A 24,500-nucleotide genomic window follows, 5' to 3' on the forward strand; every position below is an offset into this window, starting at 1 on the left:
GAAACCTTAATTTTGTAAGTTTTGCTTTTTGTCTTTCTTTTTGAGTTTAAATCCCTTTGTTTTGGCCCTTGTGCCCTTTTATTTTTGTGTTTATTTATAATAAAAGCATTATTTTTTTGAACTGCAGTCTGTCTCTGGACCTCTAACCACTCGCCAGCCTGTCACAAATACACAGTTCACAACCTAAAATGACTTTTTTGTTAATTAAAACATGTTTTTTTTTTTTTTTTTTTTTTTTTTAACAAAATAAAAAAGATCAAGTTTAGTTAGTTTTATAAGCGCAATAAGGCATTTCAGGGTGTGTGATTCACTCCAATATCACCACACCCCGGGCGGTTTAAATTTTCATCCCTGCACTAGATTCATGATAAAATCCAGCCGTTTGTGTTCTTAGCTAAGGCAGAATGGGCTTAATCATTAAAACCTATTCTGGTCCATGTTAATCTAAACACCTACAGATCTTATTACCACTGTTCATTTACTCTACATTAAACCTACCACTGCGCTCGCACAGGGCTGAGATTAACCCACTTATTAACATCTAAATACAACTGTCATTTTTTGAAAGCCCAGAAAACTGCAGGGTCGCAGCTATTTAGGGTATAATCAGTTTTGTTTGGATTGTTAAATAGCTTTCGATGCTTCTGAATTAGCTTCAATTCCAGATATTCAAAGAGAGGTTGGTTAAAACTGAAACAGCAGATATGAAGTATTCTAAAAGCAAGTGGTCTGTTGGGATTATTTATCCCTCATTGCTTTTAAAATCCTGTCTCACACTGTATCCATCTAAGCTATAATATCTGACACATTTGGTATGTAACATCTGCAAGTAAATCTGATGGCCAACATGCTTTGAAATGGATACTCTCAATTGCCAGGACAGGAAGTTCCAAAGCTAACTTCCTGGACAGGAAGGAAGAAGGAAGGTCCTTTCCCCCCCCCCCCAACCCCAACCCCCACCCCCACCCCCACCCCCCAACAAAAAAAATTTTCATTTAATTTTGAATTTAGGTTGATGTAAATTACTGTAACTAAACTCTTAACCTCTTTCCTACATTTACGATGGCCCAGTGTTCTGGTCTTAAAAAACAGTCTAAAAGATTCCACAGCAATTCATGCTATGGTTATTTTGAGCAAAAAGTACATACATAAGTACATAGGATAGTTCTGTCTCCATAACAAACATCTCAGGTGGATTAGTTAACCAGTCAGAAATGGCTTTCAGTGATAACCTGAGCCAATATCTACATGTTACCATTCATCTACAACTTGAATAAATAAGTTACACAGAACAGGGAGAGGTGAGAAATGAACAAAGAAGAGAGGGAGGGACACTTGTGTAACCAAGACAAGTTCAGTCCATCTCAGACTTGTGTCATGTTTTTGTATCCTGGTTAATTTGGCCATACTTACCAAGGTTAATCATTGTCACACCATCCTTGGTTTACGGCAGCATGATCAGCTCATATAAGTTTTATTATACATGGTCACAAACAGTCAACGTCATAGCATGCTGTGACCAGTAAACAATCATGGTCCAAAACAGTACCAAGATTTACTGAATATCTGGGTTGTAGCTTTACTGTATTTAAATCATTGCTCAAATGTTCTGAGGTAGCACAAGAAACAACAGTCCTACAGTAGTGATTTAAGCCTCATAATTGCATTCTGCATGAACACACAAATACAGTATTGCTGGATAATGCTCCAATTAAAAACAAAAATAGGTCACTGCAGTGTACTCAGAAATGTGTTTGGCCGATTGTCAGGTCTACAGAACTTACTAAATGCTTACTAAACATCTGCATCTACTGAAGAACACAGCTGGGAATGAAGGTCCTACATGGGTATTCTGCAATAAAGCAAGTACTTTACTGCAATTTGAGGTTAAAGCAGAAATGTACAGCAGACTGCCAGTCTCTTCTGAAGGAGATTTTTTGCTTAAACTTGGTATTTTAAAATTTCTGTTTACAGCAGACACAAAAATACAAAGTTCTGCATGCAGTTCTGACCCAAAACTAACTTTCTACAAGCAAATGGTTTCCAGCACAGCGCCATGAACCCCTATACTGTGTGCGCCACACAATGCAACTTACATCGTGGTTTTTAGTTACCCATAGAAACTACACACTAGAGGACATACCATAGCTAGAAACAAAGATGTACAGTATGTTATACACAGGTGTGCGATCCCTACAGTATCAAAACATACATTATGGAATACTACTATATGTGTAATAAGATAATTAGGTCTTTGCATGTTGCTCATTTTCCTGTTACTATTTTCTATGAAATATACAATATTTTGATTAAAATCCTATTGTCTCCGACATCCCTACACTGTATCCTAGGATACAGCAGACGTTAGACATCAGAAGATCAAAAAAGTTCAAACGCAGTTCTATGTGACTTCACAAACACATTATCACCTGATGATTATTGTGGCATTTGCTGGGCGTAGTAACTGCTAACGATCAAAAATTAAATTGAAATACTTAAACGAAAATATAATATTTTCGGTGGATGAGGAATTGGGAGAAAACATAAATCAGTTTATGAATATTCAAAAGAAAACTAATGTTTCGAAGTATACAAAAAGCAAAAATAGCAGAAGTGGGTCAGACAAGGCAGAGGACGCATAACGCAAATATTGCTGCATTGAGGTATATGTTCGCACTGACAATAAAAGAACATACTGAAATAAGCGGCACATTAAACTAAAACAAGAAGGTGAACTGAGAGACAAGCAATCCATTTATGCAGCTTTTACAAGCGCTTTAATAAAAAGAGAGCGCAGAACGACTGTGATAATGAGTTTGTCAGAGCGCTGTGCTTTTCTAGACAGCAACTGTTTATTGCAGAGTATGTATTAGTAACTTCGTGCAACAGTACTGTCTGTCCATCAGCTAAAACACTGCTTACCGCCGACAATCTTAATCGTAAATATTTGACAAGAAATCGTGATGCTCTGAGCACACCCCTATCAGCTCTAATATCCCTCACTCTGAGCACACCTCTATAAACTCTAATATCCCTCACTCTGGGCACACCCCTAGCAACTCTGATATCCTGCACAGCTCTGAGCACACCCCTATCAACTGTAATATACCTCACTCTGAGCACACCCCTATCAACTCTAACATCCCTCACAGCTCTGAGCACACCCCTATCAACTCTAGTATCCCTCACAGCTCTGAGCACACCTCTATCAACTCTAATATCTCCAGCCAGTCCTGGCCTCTTCGAAGCAAAAACTTACCATTGTGAGACCTGGCTGTGTGCTGGCTTTGTGAAATGGTCTAATGTCCACTGGAGGCTAAGCAGAGACCACGAAACTAACAGCTCTTGCGACCTGAGCTGGATTTGAAACCAAGTCTGCATTGATAAAAGGCATTAAAGTAGTATGCCAAATACAGTAGGCCCTGTAAAGCGCTGACCCTCAGTTTCTCAAACTTGAATCTTCTAGCTGGAGATATTAAAAGGAAAATGTTATTATGACTGCACACCTATCCCAAAACATGTTTCATTCACTTACCAGATCTGTCCAACGTTGACCAGGGAATGATACAGAATCCATAGCAGGCTCATGATTATCATGTTGGCACATCCAGTGAGCAGTACGAAGGTGGAGAGACCTAGGCCCAGCAGGGCAATGCAGTCCAGGTTGGCATCCATGTCAGACCAGTCAAGGAACCACAGGACAGTAGGAGTGTAGCTCAAGGCTTTCATGTCGATCTTTCCACCAACGTAGCGTTTGACACTTTTCAAATACTGCTTGCATGGCAGCAGTCCCTTCTCTCCAATCAGCTGCTTGTTTTGGTCGTAGGCAACCAAGAAAGCCACCACTGTAGGGGGAAAATTATACTAGAATGAAATTGGAATTATACAGTATATCTCAGAATCTTCTGAATTAATTGAACAAACAGCCAACAGCATGACCATTACTACATAATAATGGTCCTGAAAAAGTTGCCTAGTGAACTACCTACTGTACTTGGAGGTTTCATATCAGTGTTCTCCAATTATCAATTCACTATAGAGAATTACACTGACAACATAGCCTGAATAACATGTGTACAGGTACTTACTAAGTGATGTTAGTCTTTAGTAATCCAGAGAAGCAACCTGAATAGAGATCTGTTACTTTATTATACTGTATTAACTTGAACCATTATAGTTTAGTGGCAAAGTACACATTTAACCCTTCATTGTGACATTATATATATATATATATATATATATATATATATATATATATATATATATATATATATATATATATATATACACATTACAACCAAGTTTATAACCATTTCCTTTTTTAAAGAAAGGAAAAAATGGGACTGGGTCGATCGTAGTGCACACGTATACGTTCTGATGTGTTTTTTTAAAAATGTTGTTACAATTAAACTGTCAAAATCTATCTTGTTCTACTGATATGTATTGTCTGCTGCTGTTTTTGGTTGATGATTTGTACTATATTTTAATGAAATATACTGTACAATATCTCAATTGATTATACATAATTCTTGTAGACATTAGACACTTTTAAAACTGTAATTAAAACTAACTAAATTGCTAGAATTACCACGTTTGGCACAGAGCTAACACTACTGCATTTTATCTTATAACAGGAGTCTGACAACAATGGATCATATTCAGTCTTGGTTAGACATCTAGAAAGAGTAAATCTGCAAAAAACAGCAAAAAGCTTTAAATGACACTGCAAGAACAAAATACAAAAAGAATGAAAAATGAGCCCACGCCACCAGCGAAAACCCTGCCAATTCTGTAATGGTTTCACATCTTTCACAAAAAGAAAATGGCTTAACATCATTCAGCCTAATTAAAAATACAGTACTCTTACCAATTATTCTGTCATCTGATGGCCTCCTAAAATAATCCTTTTCATTGGCTCAAAATCTCATCAACTTGCACCACAAATAAACCCTTCACATGCTCAGCATTGATCTTTCTAGTTCCAAGACTCATGGCTTCTCTTGCAGCACTGATTCCACTAGCTGTACCTTTTCATTCATATGAAGGATTATGATTAAAAATCAACCTACAATATAGGAATATAAAGAAGTCTTGACAAAAAAGAGATGCAATCTCTTCTTATCTCACTCTCTCCTATCTCCCTCAGCCACCACTGGCCCTCATTAATGAGGCTATTTTATTTTAGTGAAAGTGCATTGTTTTCCTCACACAAACAGCTTCTGTCTGGGATGCAGTTGCTTCCTTTTACTGGTAGATCTGTGGCCAGCAGCTAACAAAAGAACCATTACTGAGTATGTGTGCTTCCTTTGTTGTGCCAGATGAAACACCGGTAATAACAGTTAAAATGTCATGAAAATGTGCAGCTTATTAAAGCAGGTTATTTCAGTACTCTGTAGCAATGTCTAATAATACCCAATATATAATTTACCTTACCATAGTTCTATACAACACCCTGAGAATTTATATATATATATATATATATAGGCTCGGCACAGGTAGAAAATCCATAACTGGGTACATGCCATGAAAAATACCCGGTACCAGGATCTTTTCCGGGTAATGATTTAAAAAAAAACAAAAAAAATCACATATTGTTTTAAGTGCATGATACATATTTAAACGTAGTGCATGTAGATTTAGTCCATTCGGATCTGTGGACTAGTGTAACCTTTTCAGTACTAGAAACATTGAAATAATAATAAAATAATAATAATAATAATAATAATAATAATAATAATAATAATAATAATAAATATATTCATTGCTTCTTTCTTGTAAAGATGCCGACATATCTGAATTTTGTTCATCGCTGTTTTCTTTTGAAACATCTTCAATCACATGAAAATAAATTATTATTTTCCTCAACTTGGTTTGACAAGTTTTTAAACTGTCTGGAAACGAGTAGCCATCGCACTGAAAAAATCCGTGAAATTGGCAGGGTATGGGAGTTGTAGTTTTTAGTGTGTGATTAACAGTGGGCAGTGGACACCAATAAACTACATTCCCAGAGTACATTACGATTGAACTATGAGAGTTTCGACATTTTCTTTAAATTCTCACATTAATAAATTGAAACCAGGGTAGTAAAAAGTGACCCTGGTAGCGTTGGATAATTTAAAACCTTTGTTTTACATGGGTTTTCGGGTACCCATGCCAACCTCCAATACAGTTGTAATCAAAAGTTTACATGTCCCAGTGGAAATTTATAATTTCTAGAAATTTCTCAAAAACAAAGAATTTTAGGAAAAATCTTTAGTAGCAAAAGTTTTGCTTTTGTGGATGAGGAAACAATGTTACAAGCAGAACTACAATTATTTATTTCAGCAATTTTTTTGCAAAACTACAAAAATGCTAATTCAAAAGTACTCATACTATCTGATGCTATGATAGTATTGTCTACAAGGTGCTAGAATTTTCAATATCATAATGCAGAACCTAATTCTAGAAAGGTCTAGAAAAAGCTGGATTGTAAGGTGAACATTCATAGAGTATAAAAGGTTTAGGTATAGGATGATTGCTGTCATTACCAACAAGTCAATATGGGAAAAAGTAAAGAGATATCTGAAAACCTTAGACAGAAAATGATTTATTGTCAAAAGTTGGAGAATGATACAAGAAGATGTCCAAGCAGCTGAGTATCTCAATTTCAACTATTGTTTCTATTATCAAGAAATACAAGACTCATGGTACTGTCACAACGCACCCTCAGTCTAAAAGAAAGGTTATTTCACCAAGAACAAGTAGAAGAATTGTGAGGAAGGTTATTAAAAATTATTCAAAGTGAATTGTCTGCAAGTGTGACTGGGGTTTCCATTTCACCTATAGGTTGAGTATTGCATGGTGAAGGTCTCAATGGTCTCAGGCCAAGTTAAAAGCCACTCTTAGGAAAAAGCTTAAAGGACAATCACAAAAGGTTTGCAAAATGGCATCTGAATGAGTTCTGGTCAAAGATTTTGTGGAATGATGAAACAAAATTCGAGCTATTTGGTCACACTGATAGTCGTTCTGTTTGGAGAAAGCCTGGTGAGGCGTACAGAGAAAAGAACGCCATACCTGCTGTCAAGCATGGAAGTGGTAATATCCTTCTGTGGGGCTGTTTTTCTTCTAATGGCACAGGAAACTTACCATACCAAAAGACATTGGCCAATCATCTGAAACCCTATGCTATAAAACTTGGTTTAAAGCATAATTGGACGTTCCAACACAACAACGATCCAAAGCACATACCAAAATCTACTTCACAATGGTTAAAGAAGAATACAATCAATGTTCTGGAATGGCCTGGTCAAAGCCCTGATCTAAATCTGATTGAGAGTCTTTGGTATGAGTTGAAGAAGGCTGTGCACAAGAGAAGTCCATGGAATTTAAATGAAATAGAACAATTTTGCATTGAAGAATGGTCAAAAATCACAAAAGAATCATGCCAAAAGCTCTTTGACAAATATCCTAATCGTTTAAAAGAGGTTATTCTTGCTAAAGGTGCCTCAACTAGCTATACATTTCATTTTCCTTCTCAGGGTATGTGAATTAGCAGTTTGGATTTTCCCTAAAATTCTGTTTTTTTCAAGAAATTATAAATTATAAATATATTAGCAACCGTCTGCCACTTAATGACAAATACACTGTGAGCATGCATCACACCGTCTATTTATGTATCAGTTTTCTTAACGCAGCTGTACATTTATTGAGTCTGATTGTCGTCTGTCATCATGGCTTCAAAACGTGTAGACCTTTCAATAGCCAATAAAGTTTGGATTTGGAGGCACTACGTGAACCTGGTGCTAAACAAATACGGGCAGCAGAAAGTTTGGCATCCCAAAATCTATTGTATCCCACACTTTGAAATTGTCTATGAAGCTGCAAGCAAAATTGAGTGATTTAAAGCTGGAGGTGGCAAATCATAAAAAAAAAACATTGGACAACTACTTTTTTCAAAAGTTTGCTTACTGTTTTTAAGGATATTGATAGTACGTTGTTGTAGTACTATGTGCACAATATAGTACTGTGTATAGTTTTTTTGTTTATTTGGTGTTTTTCATGTTTCTTTTTTAACACTAACGAACCAAGACATGTATTTCAGTGCGTTGTTTCTACAACTATAGTATACATCATTTTTCCTCAGACACTTGAAAATGTGGCTTTTTGCTTAATAAAAACGTTCATTTAAAAACAACTTTTTGCTGGGAACCGAGAGGTTGCTAATAAGCAGCATCTACTGTATATATAGACCCATATATTGTCTTTGAAATCTGTATCTTTATAATTGTGATGACCTTTGTCATAAAGCTCTGGGTACTTTTTCAATGGCAAGTATTATTGTTTCCTCTGACATTCTGAATGCTTCTTCACCCTGCTGGATCACGTGCATTGAAGCTGTTCTCTGATTGCTCAATGCCCTAGATGACACGCGACAAATCGCAAAAAAATAGGACTCAATCGTATTTATTTCACGTCGCACCAGTGCCAAGTGTCGCATTGCTTGTGGTGTGAAAGATACTTACAAAAGTACAGGTTCTATTCATTTTGTCGCATTGCTGCAGTTTCGCTTGCCTCAGTACTATGCCTCATCTAAAACTACCTACCTTCAGTAATTGACAAACAAAAACTGTAATTGAAAATTCCTAGACTACAAATTATTTTCCGAAAATGTTCTTTTATTACAATGTTGTATTGATTTTTTTTTTTTTAAATCATTATTAGTCAGCACCAGATACCCAGATACACATCAGTCACCTTTTACCGCCCTTGTATTAAGAATAAAATCAATCCCCATTATATATGTAACACATTAATGCATTTACCCATCACACACGATTTCCAGCTTTGTCACCAGTTTTCTGATACAAAGCCTATCTCTTCAATGTTACAATTTATTTGAATATCCGTCACAGCCCGCATTTTTTCTCTCTCTCTCTGCATGCCAAATCAGTCTGTTTTTATTGTGCAGTTACACAGTGCTTCCTCCAGTTACACATGACGAAATTGCATTAATCTTTACGTTGTACCTAGTTCTGTGCATGGGTAACATTTTGATTTCATTTTGCTGTTGGGTCATTAACAGGGAATTTTACATACTGCTATAATACATACTGAATTCAAGGGTATGTACTGTATTACAGTCCATGTGTCCTCTTTTGGCAAGTGATATTTTCAGAATCACAGCTTTCTCAGTTAATTTTTTTTTCTGTTAAATATAGTACTATACCAACAAAACCAATACAGTACATATAAATGGAAGCCTACTTATTTTAAAACACAGTCCTTTCAGTTATGTATTTTTGATATTGCATCTTTTTGTGTTGCCTGAATAATGGACAAGGGTTGGAACAGGAGTCTTGTTGTGCATTCTTAAATATATCTTACCTACTAGCATCAGGCCTGTCTTACTAGTGTCACATTACATTTGGACTGAAATTGACTATATTGGAGGCGTTTTTTTTTGTCCCATCATCTTCTAATCGTCCTGTGCACGGCTCAGAACTCACCACGTATGTTTAAACACTTGAGGGGAACACATTTTGATTTGGCATATACATACTAGTGACAGTTGCAATGCTTCATGTTGCGTGTTGTTAATCAGAAAATGATGACGTGAGTGCATTTGCAACTGTGGGTTAAATTAACTTAAATTGGCGCTCAATGACAAACACGGCGCTGCTTGTAAATTCCTTTACGTTTTGAATAGGGCACAGGGCACTTGCCTGCGAAGTGTCGTACTCGGTCTGCTGCCGCTGCATGAGGATAGTCACACTAACACTGTTAGTAACAGGGCAACACATATGCGTGTTTGTATACAACCCAGTTCCAACAAAACCTACAGGTCAGGGTTTGCCGCCGTTGTCGTTAGTACCTTAGTTAGCACGGCAAAGTTATAAAAATGTAATTAACTCACAGTAAACAAAAGCGGTACACCTAAGTAGCACAACCCTTGTCAGCCAGAACGTTCCGGTTTGTATTGGGTGAACTTTCTCTTCAGATTTCAGTCTGACTTTCTTTTCATCGTTGTCCGTCTCTTTAAGGCTACAGTCTTGTTTGGGTATCGGTGAACCCGCTCGCCTTTTTCTCAACTTGGAAGACTCATTTGTATTGCTTTGCGTGTCCTGCCTGGCGGCTGCCATTTTATCTGCGCTCAGTGCGCCTGCCCAGACCCCCTGCTTAAAACCAGCAGTTTATACACAAGGCACGCCGTGATTGGCAGCGACCGGGCTGTGCATTTAGGCTTCCAGCGCGTAAGTAATGCGTAAACCAAGTGAGCATAGGCTCCTTAAACGATAAATTACAAAATACTGTATTATGTGTACTGCAAAAGAACAGGTTTTTTTTTTTTTTTTTTTTTTTTTTTTTTTTTTTTTATAGTATATGTATTAACATACAGTATACTTAATAAATATTTGGTGAATGAATTGGTGTTAGTAGTTTCATATAATATGTAATGTTATTTATTGAAAATCAATAACAAATATAAATAAGAAAAAAGTACATATGGACTGGCAGTCACAGTGGGTCAACTGTATCACCAGTGATTTAGTGACATCAAGTAGACTAAAATGCAGACTAAAAATTCCTGTAGTTTATTTGATTACATGATGTTAAATGAAATATCTAAATCATGTTCATATGTTAGATCCTGAAATTCTAGTTGATGCTAAACTTTTATCCATAGCTGTAAACCCTTCTTTACTAATCCCATATGCGGAAGTCACTGTCAGATAATACATGTCATGTCTTTTTCTGAACATTTCAAACTGGCAGATCATACACGACATTGCTACATAGGCAGAGAAAAGTTGAATTGCGTGATAATGGATCCGTATTTGTAATTAAAGCATAATCATTGAAATGTTATTGTGTTAACTGAAAACGGTAGCAAAGGTACATGCATAGAAAAGAGTATTTTAAATGTGTATTTTAAATAAAAAGGCATATATATATATATATATATATATATATATATATATATATATATATATATATATATATATATATATATATATATATATTATATATGTAGTATGTGTGTGTGTGTGTGTGTGTGTGTGTGTGTATTTATGATTTCTGTACCCCATATAATTCTGTATCCCCGCATGATTCCATGCCTGTGCAGATGCAGTTTTTCAAAGCTGGACGTGGATGTGTGATATTCCTGTCCCCGAGTCCCGCTGTGTTCTCAAGCACTGCCATTGAGTTATATTGCAGTTTGCAACAAATACTAAAAACAAGACCAAAGTAATTCTGTAGCAAAATAAAACAGCTAATTTAACACCAGTGATTTTCTACAGTACGCTCAGCCTCGTGCGTTGCTCAATACACGAAACTCTTGATTAAAAGTAGCCAAGGCCTAACATATAAAACTGTATTTTTCTTTTAAAACACTTTTTAATTTTATTAGGCACAATACTGTTCAGAAACATCCAGGGTTCACGTTTAGCGATATTGATCTACGCAGGCGTCAAATCTAAGGAGATGCAGAACTCTATGGGGACACATAAATCTGCGTAATGCATCTGTCAGTGCAAAACATTTTAAGGAGCGAATGCTTAGGTCGAGCAAGCGTACAGGATGTTATCCTCCACAGAGCTAAATTAGTCCACTTGAATAGGATCATCACGAATCTGATTTGGCACGCTGCAATCGGGATCTTGTTTAGTCTCATTTAGCAGATGATCCGCTTGTGATGATTAACTTCTGTACGATGCAATCGGGATTAGCAGGTGTACAGTACTAACTAATCCAATCAAATCGTCTAAACCTGCTTAATCCACTAGTTGACTAAACATGCTACGATGCAGCAGACCCTGTTTGTTTTAGTTCGTTGTAATTGACACTGAGGTTTTTTGTTTGCTTGTTTTTGCTTGGCTTTGTTTTGTGTGTTTTTTGCCTTAAAGCTAATCTTTTTTTTTGTTGTTGTTTGTTTCTTTTGTTTGTTTTTTTGTTGTTTGTTTCAATTCCTAAATCTAATTGGTCGCCTCCCAGTTGCTGGGGTTTGTTTATCGTTTTTATTAATATTAATATTGATTTTATTATCTAGTTTAGAATACAATATCAGGGTAATATAATATACCTGACGCGAGCCTGACATTCTGACATGCAGACACCGTGCTCTCGGAAAAAATCTAAATTTCAGTAAAATTGTATGTTAAAAAAAATAAAGTCGCTGCCAATGCACATTAAATCTAATTTCTGCAGAATCGAACATTTAATAAATTGAAATTAAGAAAGTATGATGTGCCGTGCGCGCATAATCTAAGACAAAATGTTTGATTCCCTTAAATCAAATACATCTGTGTTAATTTAACACATGTGCTTGAGTTTAAATATATGCATACATTTTTTTTTTATATGCGTTAATAATTTTGACAGATAAAAATACGTTGAGCAAGTTCATATGTGTTATAACGAGAGTTAAATAGGCCTATAGGTTAAACCGGCCTGTGGGCAAGTACATAATGCTCACTCGCATGTCAATACTTAATAGTAAAATCAGATTAAATAGAACGATGTAGGCTACTGGAGTTAAGATATTTGAATGTTTTAAATACATAATTTATAAATAGCATATTAATAATATTGTTTTATGGTTACTCGCCCCCACGTCCATTATTGTCATTTTAAAACTACATAATACTAGTGTATTTGACAGATGCTTATTTTCGAGAGCTTCTGATATTTTATAAGCTTCCCCATTAAGATAAAACTAAGTAGCAATCTGACTAATGATTTCCTCTGCCGAGTCTTCATGACATTTTTAGAATAAATTCAGCATTAACTTAAAACCTCGACAAAAAAGCTGCAGAGAAAAAAAAATGGTCCAAATATGCAGACGTCCGGAGCGAGTATACGCGAAAAGAACCTCTGAACTTATTGCAGAGTCTCGTTCAAGTGCTATACTTTTCTGTCACTGTTACTGTAGTGAGGCAACTGAGTTTAACTTCAATTAAAATTCAGATTTTTGCGAATGTTACTGTTTTGTGTTTTTAACTATCACCTAAGAGGAAAAAAAAACACCTACAACTAAGTGAAAAAAAAATTCCTAAAACGTATTATTATTATTATTATTATTATTATTATTATTATTATATTATTATTATTATTATTATTATTTATTAAAAAAAGAGACCTTTTTTCTCTGGAATCTTTTTCTTTTAGAAAGAAAGAAGAAAATAAGGTCCAATATATTTCTGTATTGCGAGTTATTATCGCTCTTAAAAGCTTGCAAAGAATTAGTGGAAACCTTTTTGTGTTTTTTTTGTTTTTTTTTCACAAATGATATTTCACAATACATTTCCAAATTGCATTGATTTAGTTAACTAAATCAATGTTGCCAACGGTCTTTAAATGATCAAATAATAATAATAATAATAATAATAATAATAATAATAATAATAATAATAATAATAATAATTGGACATAGCCTATTGTAAAGAAAACACGTGACAAATATTTAAACTTAACCATTTTAAAATAGCATTGCAAGTCAAATGTTGTGAGTTCATGCGTTTCATTTTATATTGCTCACTTTTCATATATTCCTGCATATAGAGGCGGCAGGGAACAATAGGGCTCTCTCACAGGTGTTGCAAAAAATGGTTTCCACTTGTAAAACTACATAGCAACATAAATTAGTGTTGTGGTACTTCTTAGAACTGTTAGTTTTGTTAACCCATTGTCTTCTTTGTACTAATTTAAGAGCATACGAGTAAGTTTATTTGATGAAGAGTAACGAAGACCGCAGTTCGTACAATATGTATGCAGTTTGAAGAAAGCTGCATGGATACTTCATATACACGCAGCTCCCCCTTCAGCAGTGAATGGAGTTTGCTGTCGAATCTTCAGATAATCAATCAGAGCAAGCGATACTCGCACTGGTATTTTAAACACTCAGCAATCACCTAGTCCTTGAATTTGCCTTTTGTAGAGATTCTGCAACTTTTGACGAAAATGGTTTTAATATGTTTGCCTTATTCGCGTTTTTGCAACTGCACCGCTTGATACCGTATATCTTGTACATCGTTTTTTAAGTCAATTGTTAATGTTTTGCTTTGTCTTTAAAACTGGATGTTTCGCATCCAATCACGCATACAAGATCAACACACGTGGAACAATGTGTAAGATCATTTAAACGGAATAATGGACTTTTTTGTGTCGAGTTTATGTTGGTTATGCCCCATCATATTATGGACATAAAACAACAGGTTATAGCGTGTGTGTGTGTGTGTGTGTGTGTGTGTGCTTTTTTGTTTTTTGTAGGCTATTATTAAATGTTTTAATTTGTTATATTGATGTAATTTGTATGCATGCGTATTTTTTAAGTTTTAAACAATTCGTTATTTCAAAGTGAAACATTTTTGCTACATACGTTTCTGATTGAAAATCGTTTATTTTTTACGTTTTACAAAAATTGTTAATGTGAGGGAGACACATGCTTTGTATTAAATAATAAAAATGTTTATTTTATGAAACGCAGACTACGACGAACGTTTCTGTACAGTTTAAGATAATTGAAACTGTTTTCTGATTGCTTTTCTTTAATAGTATAAGTAAAATGTTTCAGAAATACAAGTCGTTGCATTGTTTCAATAAATCTGAGCTTATCTGCTAAACAGATAAATGAGGTTTTGATGAAAAGGATCTTTTTAATACCCCGTTCCCACAGGTGTCCCTTTCCCATACAGTCCCAGGCAAAGTCAATTGATCCAACACACTTATCGGTAACAGCTGAAATAGGATGGCGCAGAAGGGAAAAAAAAAACGCTCTCATGACGCTAAATAATGCCGTGTTTCCTTTCATACAGTTACAGAATAGTAACCAATCGAAAAAAAAAAACAATGTAATAGGTATTATAGGTACAAAGCCAAGCGTGTTATTTTTAAACACAATAAGACTTAAGAATTAATCAAATGTAATTCTGTATTAATTAAATACGTGTTTACGGTCAATAAAACCAATGTAAAATGCATCAGTGGCTTGCTAAAGTCGGTGACAAAGTTAATGCACCCAAAGTATTGATCAGAAAAAGGTATAGGGCCTGTTCAATTTTATTTAAATATATAATATATCTTATTGTTGGCTTAACATATTAGCAATCAATATATGCTGCTTTGCGTATGAAAATAAACTGTGGAAGTAGCCAGTTTATATGAAACCATGAGCAAACTGTAAACTAACCCTGAAAAACAAGGAGACGCATGTCTTTAAATTGGAAACTATAGCCCTAAAAACAAGAGACGTGTATATATCTTCAGTGGCATATTTGGCGCACACACGATCTTTATATGTCAGATTTTGCATTGTGTCCTATGGGATTTGATGTGTATGATATGGTTAAAAGACACAGTGCTCCATTTCTACAACGCAGAACAACGTGCCTGCAGTGTCACATTCAAGCCTCATTGGAAATACAGGGGCGGATCCAGACTTTCATGAAGGGGGGTGGGGTGGTAACTGATACAAAACATACTAGTTATTATACTTATTGCAACGCGACAACTGAATATCTCATAACATTACCCCAAACAATAAGTTGTATCGTTAATCATTTTATCCTACATATAAGCTACTATATATGGCTTATTTGCTTATTTTTATTACCAGTAGTAGTTAGTGTATTGTTAATGAACATTGATGCAAAAATAAAATATATAGGAGTTAATAATATCTTATTTTACAAACAGCTTGCATACCGGTGGGGTGTTATTTTGCAGTAGGGTCCTACGCGTTAAAACCTGGTAGTCGTGCAGTGCGCTTTGCCGGTGATTTAGCTCAGAAAACAAGGACACGCCCATCTGAACAGGGTACAATGTACTGAGTTGGCACTTCAAATTATTGTTAATATTTTTTTTTTTCTTCACAATTCAGCAAATATATATCACTATGAGCAATGAGCATATATGAGCAACACATTTGAAACATTTTGTGGGTGCTTTGATCTGTCTTGTTCGTAGTGATTTGTGCAGTCGTCAATCACAGCACTTCCGAGCCTTGTATGGCTGGAAAGCTCATTTTAATAGGTGTCGATATAACTTCTGTATTCATTATCATAATAGACGTGTATTTTAAGTGCAATAGACTTTAAAGGTATAGGGCTATACTAAGATCACCACGATAGCAGTATGTTTTGTTTTTTGTTTCTTTGTTTTTGCCGGTTGCTTCCAGACCTGTGTTAACTAGTTAATAAATGGCTTGCGTGCCTTTTTCTAGACTGCGCTACCCCTGTCTTGGATAGTATCAACAAAAGTGTTTATTTTTATTGTTTATTTTATTTTATTGTACTGAAAAATAATAGCATTTTACAAAACTGTATTGAACCGAACCTTATTAAAACAAGCGTCAGAGGGGAATGCTACTATTTTTGTGTTTATTTTAAATAATGGTTATTACCTTTTGTCTGTTCGTGGCGTGCTGTTTTTATTCCGATGAGAAGACTCTCTAAGCCATTTTCTTGCAAACGGTACGCAGTAGTTCCCAGCTATTCTCCAAGTGGAGTGCACACGGGTTTGGCTGTTTGTTTGTTTGTTTGTTTGTTTTTATCGTAGGGATGCAGAAGAGTATTTTACTATTCTCTATATGTTTCCTTTTTTATTACGCATTTCATGCATCAATATTAGCACTGTACGCTTGAACAATTACAATGCTTACAAATGATACTATCTGGCCCTGTGGTGTATTTTATTATGAATGTGTGTAATGGAATATTGTATAGATGTTTTCTTAATGTGTTGGTATTTTGGACTATAGTAATGTTCAACGGGCCGTCAACATGTTGATTAGGCTTCATAAAGTGAGGGATGCTGAAAAGATCAAGAAGTAGAGTAATTTGATTTGGTGTCAAATTTCGATGACTCGCCTCAGTCACTATGACATATTCACATGTGAGAGGACTCAGGAAATATACGCACCAGACTTCCCTGATGAAAAACGAATTGCACTTTGTCACATTAAATTAAACTTTTATACAATTAGAGCCAGGATCAACTGTACATATTAACATTACCTACATTTACATGGCAACATATATAGAGGGAATAGATATACTACACACTATTTTATCTCCAAACTTTATTATCTAGTTATAGCCAACATCACACATCCAATGTTGAGTTCTTGGTATGAATTTCAAAAAGTTATTATATATTGTATCCATCTGTTTAAATGAGGGAACACAATCACATATACATATTTGCAAATAACGTAGATTAAATCTGCATATTGTTTTAACGCAATGTAAAGTCTGTAGCAACTTATGAACACAACTAATGGTTCTGACATGTATATATTTAAAGCAAGTATACATCAGTAGGCTGTTCAATACTATCTTGCTTTACATTGTACTGTAGGCTATACTGCTATCAGTGTATATACTGAAAAACGAAAAAAAGAGCGTCACATGAATAAAAACACGTGAAACACAAATGACACCACACCATTTTCTGACCTTACGTTTTGATACGAGTACCACATTCTGACGATGCGCCACTTTCTGGTCCTATACCGGTACTGGACTGATAAAAACCTAATTTAAAATGTAGGGATATTGGCTAATTATACACATAGAACATAGATGAAACAATTTTATTTTATTTACATTTTGTAATGCACAACTAACAACACAATTAGTTTTTTTTTTTTTTTTTTTTTAATTGAATTAATATCTACTACAAACATAGCATAAAAGAACAAATATCAAATCGCATGTAAAGTAATCGGATATAGGCATAAATCCTGATTCTGCAGACTGTCGAGAACCTCACACTTCACATTCAATCAGTTCATCCATTTCTAGACGCTGTTTATTACAAAGTGTTAATGTCTCTTACCAGCTAGAATGCCACTAGTGATACGGCTCTAAAACAGGTTCTATACAGTAGTCACTTAAACATAAAAAGTCCATGTGGTTTAACTCAAGAATTCCGGAGGGGAGGAGTGACACAGTCTCGATGCAAATCGAGTAACCCTCCACTTCTCTCTCGTTCATTGTTTCTAGAACTCTATATTATTACCATGTTTGGCTCCAAGCTGGACTATCGAAAAAAATATTATCTCGAGACTACGTTCATTTTGTAGGTAAAGTGCAGTAGCGATATGTGACGAAATAAATCTTAATCGCTCTCTTATGTAAACTTTGCACTTTAATACAATCAATTTATCAACTGATGTATTGCGTCAATATAAATACATTGGATATATTATAATAGGCTACTGAAAAGACCATTTAAAATAGACGCAAAATCTAACATTTAATTACTCTTTAAACCAACTGGCAACTCTGCAAACAAACATGTCAGTAATAATGTAGCAAACCAGAGCATTCCTTCTTCGGTCCATACCAACTGTTTCAAAACTGAAGCTTTTTTTATGTTTTATATAACTCGTCTCAAAACTTTCCACCATAGTTCAAGACAGACAAAGGTAGAGGATTGGCAGGGTTTTTATGTTTTGTTTGCTTGGGGGGGGGGGGGGGGGGGGGGGGTTAGTTTTTAGTTTTTTTAGTTTTTTCAAAACCTCTCGAGTGTACCGGTATTAAAACTACATTGCTGAAGAAAATAAATCATTAGCATAATTTGGGCTATTTAACACAACCCACGCCTACAAAATGTTAGGACCAATGAGACTCAATAGATGTGCTTGACCAATCAGCGTGGGTGGAGCAAGGCAGAGGATCTTTATAGAAAGTTGCTGGTAATCGAGTCAAAACAGCAGTACGGCAAAGAGCAGTTATCAGAGTTTTATATTGAAGTATTTCACGTTGGTGCTAAAACGACTAGAGCTGACAAATATAACCAAGTTTAGAACTTACTGAAATCGAGTTTGTTTTGGTTTTAAGAATACTGTCATTAGTTTGCAGAAATACAAACAGATATGTACCCAAATATTCTTGGGTATATGCATATGATCAATCTGTAGTAATCCTTACTTTTTTTTTTTTAGTTTTTAGTGCTGAAGTGATAGTATCTTGTATTTTACACTAGTTCGGATTTTGCTTCAACAAATGCTCAACATGACCGAGGAGCAGGACAGAGCCATCCCCGATCCACCTTGCAGCCCCACGGGAACCATTAGTTCCCTGTCCCAAGAAGATTCGGATTCCGACGCCCCGTCTTCGCCAACGGGGTCTGACGGACACGGACCCCAGAGCCTCCCTGGGATCGGAAAAAAACTAGACAGCGATGAAGACGACCGCTTCCCAGCCTGCATCCGAGACGCGGTATCCCAAGTCCTCAAAGGCTACGACTGGTCCCTTGTGCCAATGCCAGTACGTGGAAACGGATCCCTGAAAAACAAACCTCATGTCAAGAGACCGATGAATGCCTTCATGGTGTGGGCGCAAGCTGCCCGGAGGAAGCTGGCAGACCAGTACCCGCATCTGCACAACGCGGAGCTCAGCAAGACTCTCGGGAAACTGTGGCGGTAAGTTTATTTTACTGACATTGTTTAAAGTATGTATACATTGGTTGCGATGGACTGTCCTTGGCTTTGCTACGTAGATTAGACTGTTGTCTAGCTAGTTTTGAATTCCCATGACATATTCCTTGAGTTTTCTTTGCATGACAGAATCTAATACATTAACAGCACATACACTGTAACTTGTGTTGTTTTATCATTTGACTCTCTGTGTGGACGCGCCATGTCAAATATGGAGCTTTTTCATTATTATTTTTAAATATAATATATGAATATTGATTATGATGATTGATCCGTCGGTGGAACAGTCCAACACACACACACACACAGATATTTTATATATATATATATCATATATATATATGATATTATATGTATACACACCAATTATATATATATATATATATAATATAAAAAAAAAATCGTGATTGTTTTGTCCAAATAACCATTAACTACAGTACAGAAAGTTATTTTAATCCACTAATATCCATAAATAAGTTAAAGGGCTGCTTGCTTAAAATACAGATCAATTTTAACATTATCAAACATATTCTGGGTTTATTATCCTTGTCTACAACACAATGGAGTGTACAGGAATTTCATATGCTATTCTGTCTGGGTTTGTGCAAAATCTTTATTCATATCAGCACAGTGGGAAAAATTAATTGAAATGACCTGGAAATTAATACACTCTGTTTACTTTTTGAAACTTTAATATGTTTAAGGTTCACTTTTCTTATTTAAAATCACAAGTAAGAATATTTGCCTGTTGCTTTTTTGAATAGTTTATTAAGCGAGAGTGAGAAGCGTCCCTTTGTGGAAGAAGCGGAGAGACTGAGGGTCCAGCACAAGAAAGATCACCCCGATTATAAATATCAACCTCGAAGGAGAAAGAGTGTGAAGGCTGGGCAGAGCGACTCTGATTCGGGAGCAGAACTGAGCCACCACCCAGGCGGGCAGCTGTACAAGGCAGAGCCTGGGATGGAGGGCTTGGGAGACGGGCTTCATCACTCTGAACATGCAGGTACAGAAACACCAACCGTTAGGACAAATCATTCAAATTGCCCAGGGATTCAATTGATCAAATCAAATACAAGCTATATAGTCTCACCACTTTAATTTGTTCTAGTTCTCACAATAGCCGATATACTTATATTGTAGTTAAATGATTGAAACCACTTTTTTATTTGTTGTCTTTTATATGAAACATACAAACTGTTTCTCTTGTAATTTTTTGCTTAATAGCTATGGGAAAATTATGACTACAGCATGACTGCTATAATTGTCGATGCAGTGGACAAAAGTTGCATTAATTTGACTCCTTCAGACCACTAAATTGGTTAAAATGAATGGGCACCTAGCATAAGCATCCGCACTGGCAGGGAGAAAGATTTATTAACGTTGTGGTCCCCTGCTAATAAATGTTCGGTGCCAATATGGGTCTATTAATGGGGTTCTGTAGTTTTAGTTGTTTTTGTGTGTCTTACTTTACAGTCTCAAATATGGAATATAATTTAAACAGCAATTCCATATGACTGGTACCAGTGTAAAAAGTCAAATGTTTAACGCATAATTTTCTGAACTAGATTAGCTTGCACAATTCATTACCTCTTGTTTTTCCATTTTCATAGACCCATTATAAGGAATGTTTAAACCATTGCATTAGACCATTGCAAAACAAAAAAAAAAAAAAAAAAAAAAACATCTTTACTTTTCATATAGGTCAAACCCACGGCCCACCAACTCCACCCACCACTCCTAAAACAGACCTTCACCATGGAAATAAACAGGATCTGAAGCATGAGGGCCGGCGCCTTGTCGAAAACGGCCGCCAGAACATTGACTTTAGCAACGTGGACATCTCAGAGCTCAGCAGTGATGTTATCAGCAACATGGAGGCCTTTGACGTTCATGAGTTTGACCAGTACTTGCCACTGAATGGTCACGCAGCCCTGCCTTCAGACCACAGCCATGGGCAGAGCTCCTCCACAGGGGCGTACAGTGCCTCCTACACCCACTCCAGTGGAAATGGGGGGCCAGCTCAGGTTTGGAGCCACAAAAGCACCACATCATCATCTTCCTCAAGCAACGAGGCCGGCCAGCAGAGACCACACATCAAAACTGAACAGCTAAGCCCAAGCCACTACAGTGAGCAGTCCCACAGCTCTCCCACCCATTCTGAGTACAGCTCTTACAGTGCCCAAGCCTGTGCGACGACAGCTACAACAGCCTCGTCCTTCTCCAGCTCTCAGTGTGACTACACAGACCTGCAAAGCTCCAATTACTACAACCCCTATTCCGGGTACCCCTCTAGTCTTTACCAGTACCCATATTTCCATTCCTCCCGTCGGCCATATGCAACACCTATCCTCAACAGCTTGTCCATTCCACCAGCTCACAGCCCCACAACCAACTGGGACCAGCCAGTTTACACAACTCTCAGCCGACCCTAGAGAGATGCTTCTTTACTTCAGTCTTAGACTTCTAAGTCTTCCACAGCTATATGCACTAATGAAGGAACTGTGCCAATTTTTTAAGTGCCTCCTAATTACAGAAGGACACCTGCAAATAGTGAAATAAAACCCCATGATCCTTAGACTGTGCTTTTAATGAAGATAAATTAACAGTTTTTTCTCTGAAGAAAAGGCTACGAAATGTTGTTTGTGAAGGACAAACATATTAATCCTCTGTGAGGACTTAGCGAAAAAATTAAACAAAAAAAATATTTATGAGTTCAGCTCTTTGAGTGATATTTTTATATAGGGTTATAGTGCTCTGGAAGGAGGCACACTTTTGTTACTGGGACCAATATGCTACCCGATTTAACCATAATTCCAGTAAAAAGCAGGAGACCTACAATGGGGACCGACCTATTTAATTTGTCATGACAGTTCTTTGAAACAAGGGTTGACTGTAAATGCTATTTTCTGAAGTTGAGGGGTTTTATTTTTGGAGTTTGTTAAAATATGTATTTAAGTTAGATCTGTATTGTTTCGCTGTTAATTAATGAAGTACTAGAGTTAGAAGTAGAGTTCTGAAATCAAATCTAATGTCATTTAATAGTGGAGAATTTTCTATAAACTTGTCATCCCGTTTTTATTTGTTTTAACCACTTTCCAGTGATTTGACTTCATAACAGCTGATAAAAGCTACAGCCTACAGATTCCTTCAAGATAATTCAAATAAAGAAACTTCCAGATGTTGAGAAGAATTTGGACACATTAAGAAGTATTTATTTGGAAACATAAGTGAATATGGAAAGGTAGTGCACAACACTTCCTTGAGACTGACAGGCCAACTGGTCTCTGAGGTGTTAAATCAAATAATTGTAGAAAGGAACCAGGGCTGTTTTTTTTTTTTTTTTTTTTTTTTTAAACTAAGAGTCAAATTTATCTGGATTTTTTTCAATATTAGTGCAAGCAGGGACCAGGTGGTGTTCATGAAACTGTGAAACTAAAACTCCACAAAATTGTTAAACAACGCTGTATTCAGGAAGCATTAGCATGCTGGTTATCATATAGGACTACAGCGCTTTTTAAGGCATGCTAATGTTTTATGACTACAAGCCTTAATTTTAGACTAATATATGTATGTGTTATATTTCTACTGTTACTATTGTATGCTGAGCATATAATAACGTCTTACTCATGTAATGCTAGCTTGTGCTTTCAACTTCTTATTATGCAAGTTTAAAATGTTACTTTTTTTACTCCCCATTTTTCCTAAAATAATTTTTGCCGATATCTTTCTTGTTTGTTTTTTATATAAAGGATGCCAGAAACTTGTTTTTATGCAATCTATTTTTCTGTACAAAGTTTGAATGAAATCAGCTGTAACTTTACCAGTCTGTGTTTATACAATTCTCACCAAGGACCGCTAACTTTTGTGCAACCAGTTTTTGTGAAAAATAAAAAAAAATTGGACAAAAAAATTTGAATCATTAATCTTGTCTTTTCTTCAGATCAGCTTGTAACAGTTCATTACAATTATTCCTGGTTACAATTTCAAAAACCTCAGAAGGAACCACAGGGAAAGGAAACAGTATATGTCAGTTTTTTAGTTTTTGTTTTTAAAGAGGTACATTGAGAAAGACTTCCAGTCTTTCCTTAGATATGTATACATTGGGTACTATTGAGTATTTAATAGTTCTGGATGATACACTGCAGATTTATGAATGCTTTGTAAATAGAGCCATTAAAGGTGCTACAGCTACTGAAAGAATTGCCCCAATCTCATCCGTTGTGCACTTCTGTTCATAATGCTTATCTCACATGTGTTGAAACCACAACTTACAGCAAACATGTATTTTATTATATATTCAAAATAAAATAAATCATATCAGGGTTACTAAAGCTATTTCAACATGTCTTGTTTTAGGGTAGCCTTGTCAAGGGAATATTCCCTTAGTAATAAAACTCCTGCTCTGGGAATATTAAATATTAAATATTAGATATAGGGACAATCATGCTGTATCTGTTTTGTTTGTGTTTCACTCTAAATTCATACATAATAGTGCAGCAGAAAATACAAGAAGACATTGACAAATGCTCGATCTGCATGAGTAAATTGTCACTGCATTGGCTTATGCAACCTTTACATGGGTGCAAATAAATGCATCTTGACTTTCTCTCAATCAAAACAACAAATAAAAATATCCCTGTCCCAGCACGGGTTTGAGTTTTGGTATTATTTGTACATTTCTGTGTGATATTGAGACATCCCCAGGCTGTATGCATCACTGCCCAGGCCTTTTCTGTCCTCCTAATTCCAGGCTGTTGCGGAGCTTTTTCAACATCCTACTTGCCGCGAGTCGAACGAAGGCTACGAGGTCAGGGGTCCTCTGAGAATTCACAAACGCCACTGAGAGTTGTCACATATCCTCTTCTGATATAGAACAAAATAGAAGCTATTGTTTTGTTTTGACATACAAATGAAATGCGTTGTGGGTGAGGTTAAAATTTACATTTATACTTGAAAAGTTTTCAAAATTAAATATTTAATTTGTTATATTTACTTTAATTACATATATTTATTATGTAATGGTTTAAAAATTTAGAAAACGCAATTCATATATTCTTTTAATATTTTTTTTACAGTAGGT

At 35.8% G+C, this 24,500-nt stretch overlaps 2 protein-coding genes across 3 annotated transcripts in view; one reads left to right on the forward strand and one right to left on the reverse strand.

The window, feature by feature from the left end:
- The window catches only part of lmf1 (lipase maturation factor 1), a 257,503-nt gene extending 247,320 nt beyond the window's left edge, over nt 1-10,183 (reverse strand). Inside the window, exons 1-2 of one of the 2 annotated variants that reach the window (XM_041229729.1) lie at nt 9,893-10,183; nt 3,536-3,845 (exon numbers count right to left, since the gene is read on the reverse strand). In XM_041229729.1, the coding sequence (XP_041085663.1) occupies nt 3,536-3,845; nt 9,893-10,118 (536 nt within the window). In that variant the 5' untranslated portion in view covers nt 10,119-10,183. Of the gene's footprint in view, nt 1-3,535; nt 3,846-4,867; nt 5,086-9,892 lie in introns of those variants that run through there. The other variant, XM_041229730.1, reaches the window with a different exon arrangement.
- An 8,510-nt stretch (nt 10,184-18,693) lies between these two features.
- On the forward strand, nt 18,694-22,767 carry sox8a (SRY-box transcription factor 8a). The gene is made up of 3 exons (XM_041229961.1): nt 18,694-19,405; nt 20,185-20,423; nt 21,122-22,767. Exons 1-3 carry the CDS (start codon nt 18,987-18,989, stop codon nt 21,850-21,852), a joined length of 1,389 nt encoding a protein of 462 aa, XP_041085895.1. The 5' UTR covers nt 18,694-18,986; the 3' UTR covers nt 21,853-22,767.
- The last annotated feature ends 1,733 nt before the right edge of the window (nt 22,768-24,500 follow it).

Source organism: Polyodon spathula, chromosome 26, assembly GCF_017654505.1.
Source record: "Polyodon spathula isolate WHYD16114869_AA chromosome 26, ASM1765450v1, whole genome shotgun sequence".
Taxonomy (NCBI): Eukaryota; Metazoa; Chordata; class Actinopteri; order Acipenseriformes; family Polyodontidae; genus Polyodon; species Polyodon spathula.

Bases quoted from the DNA above. Each gene is read 5' to 3' on its own strand.
- sox8a (XM_041229961.1), top strand. From the start codon at position 18,987: ATGCTCAACATGACCGAGGAGCAGGACAGAGCCATCCCCGATCCACCT. The intron at 19,406-20,184 runs GTAAGTTTATTT...TTTTTTGAATAG, and splicing joins ACTCTCGGGAAACTGTGGCG to TTTATTAAGCGAGAGTGAGA. The intron at 20,424-21,121 runs GTACAGAAACAC...CTTTTCATATAG, and splicing joins TCATCACTCTGAACATGCAG to GTCAAACCCACGGCCCACCA.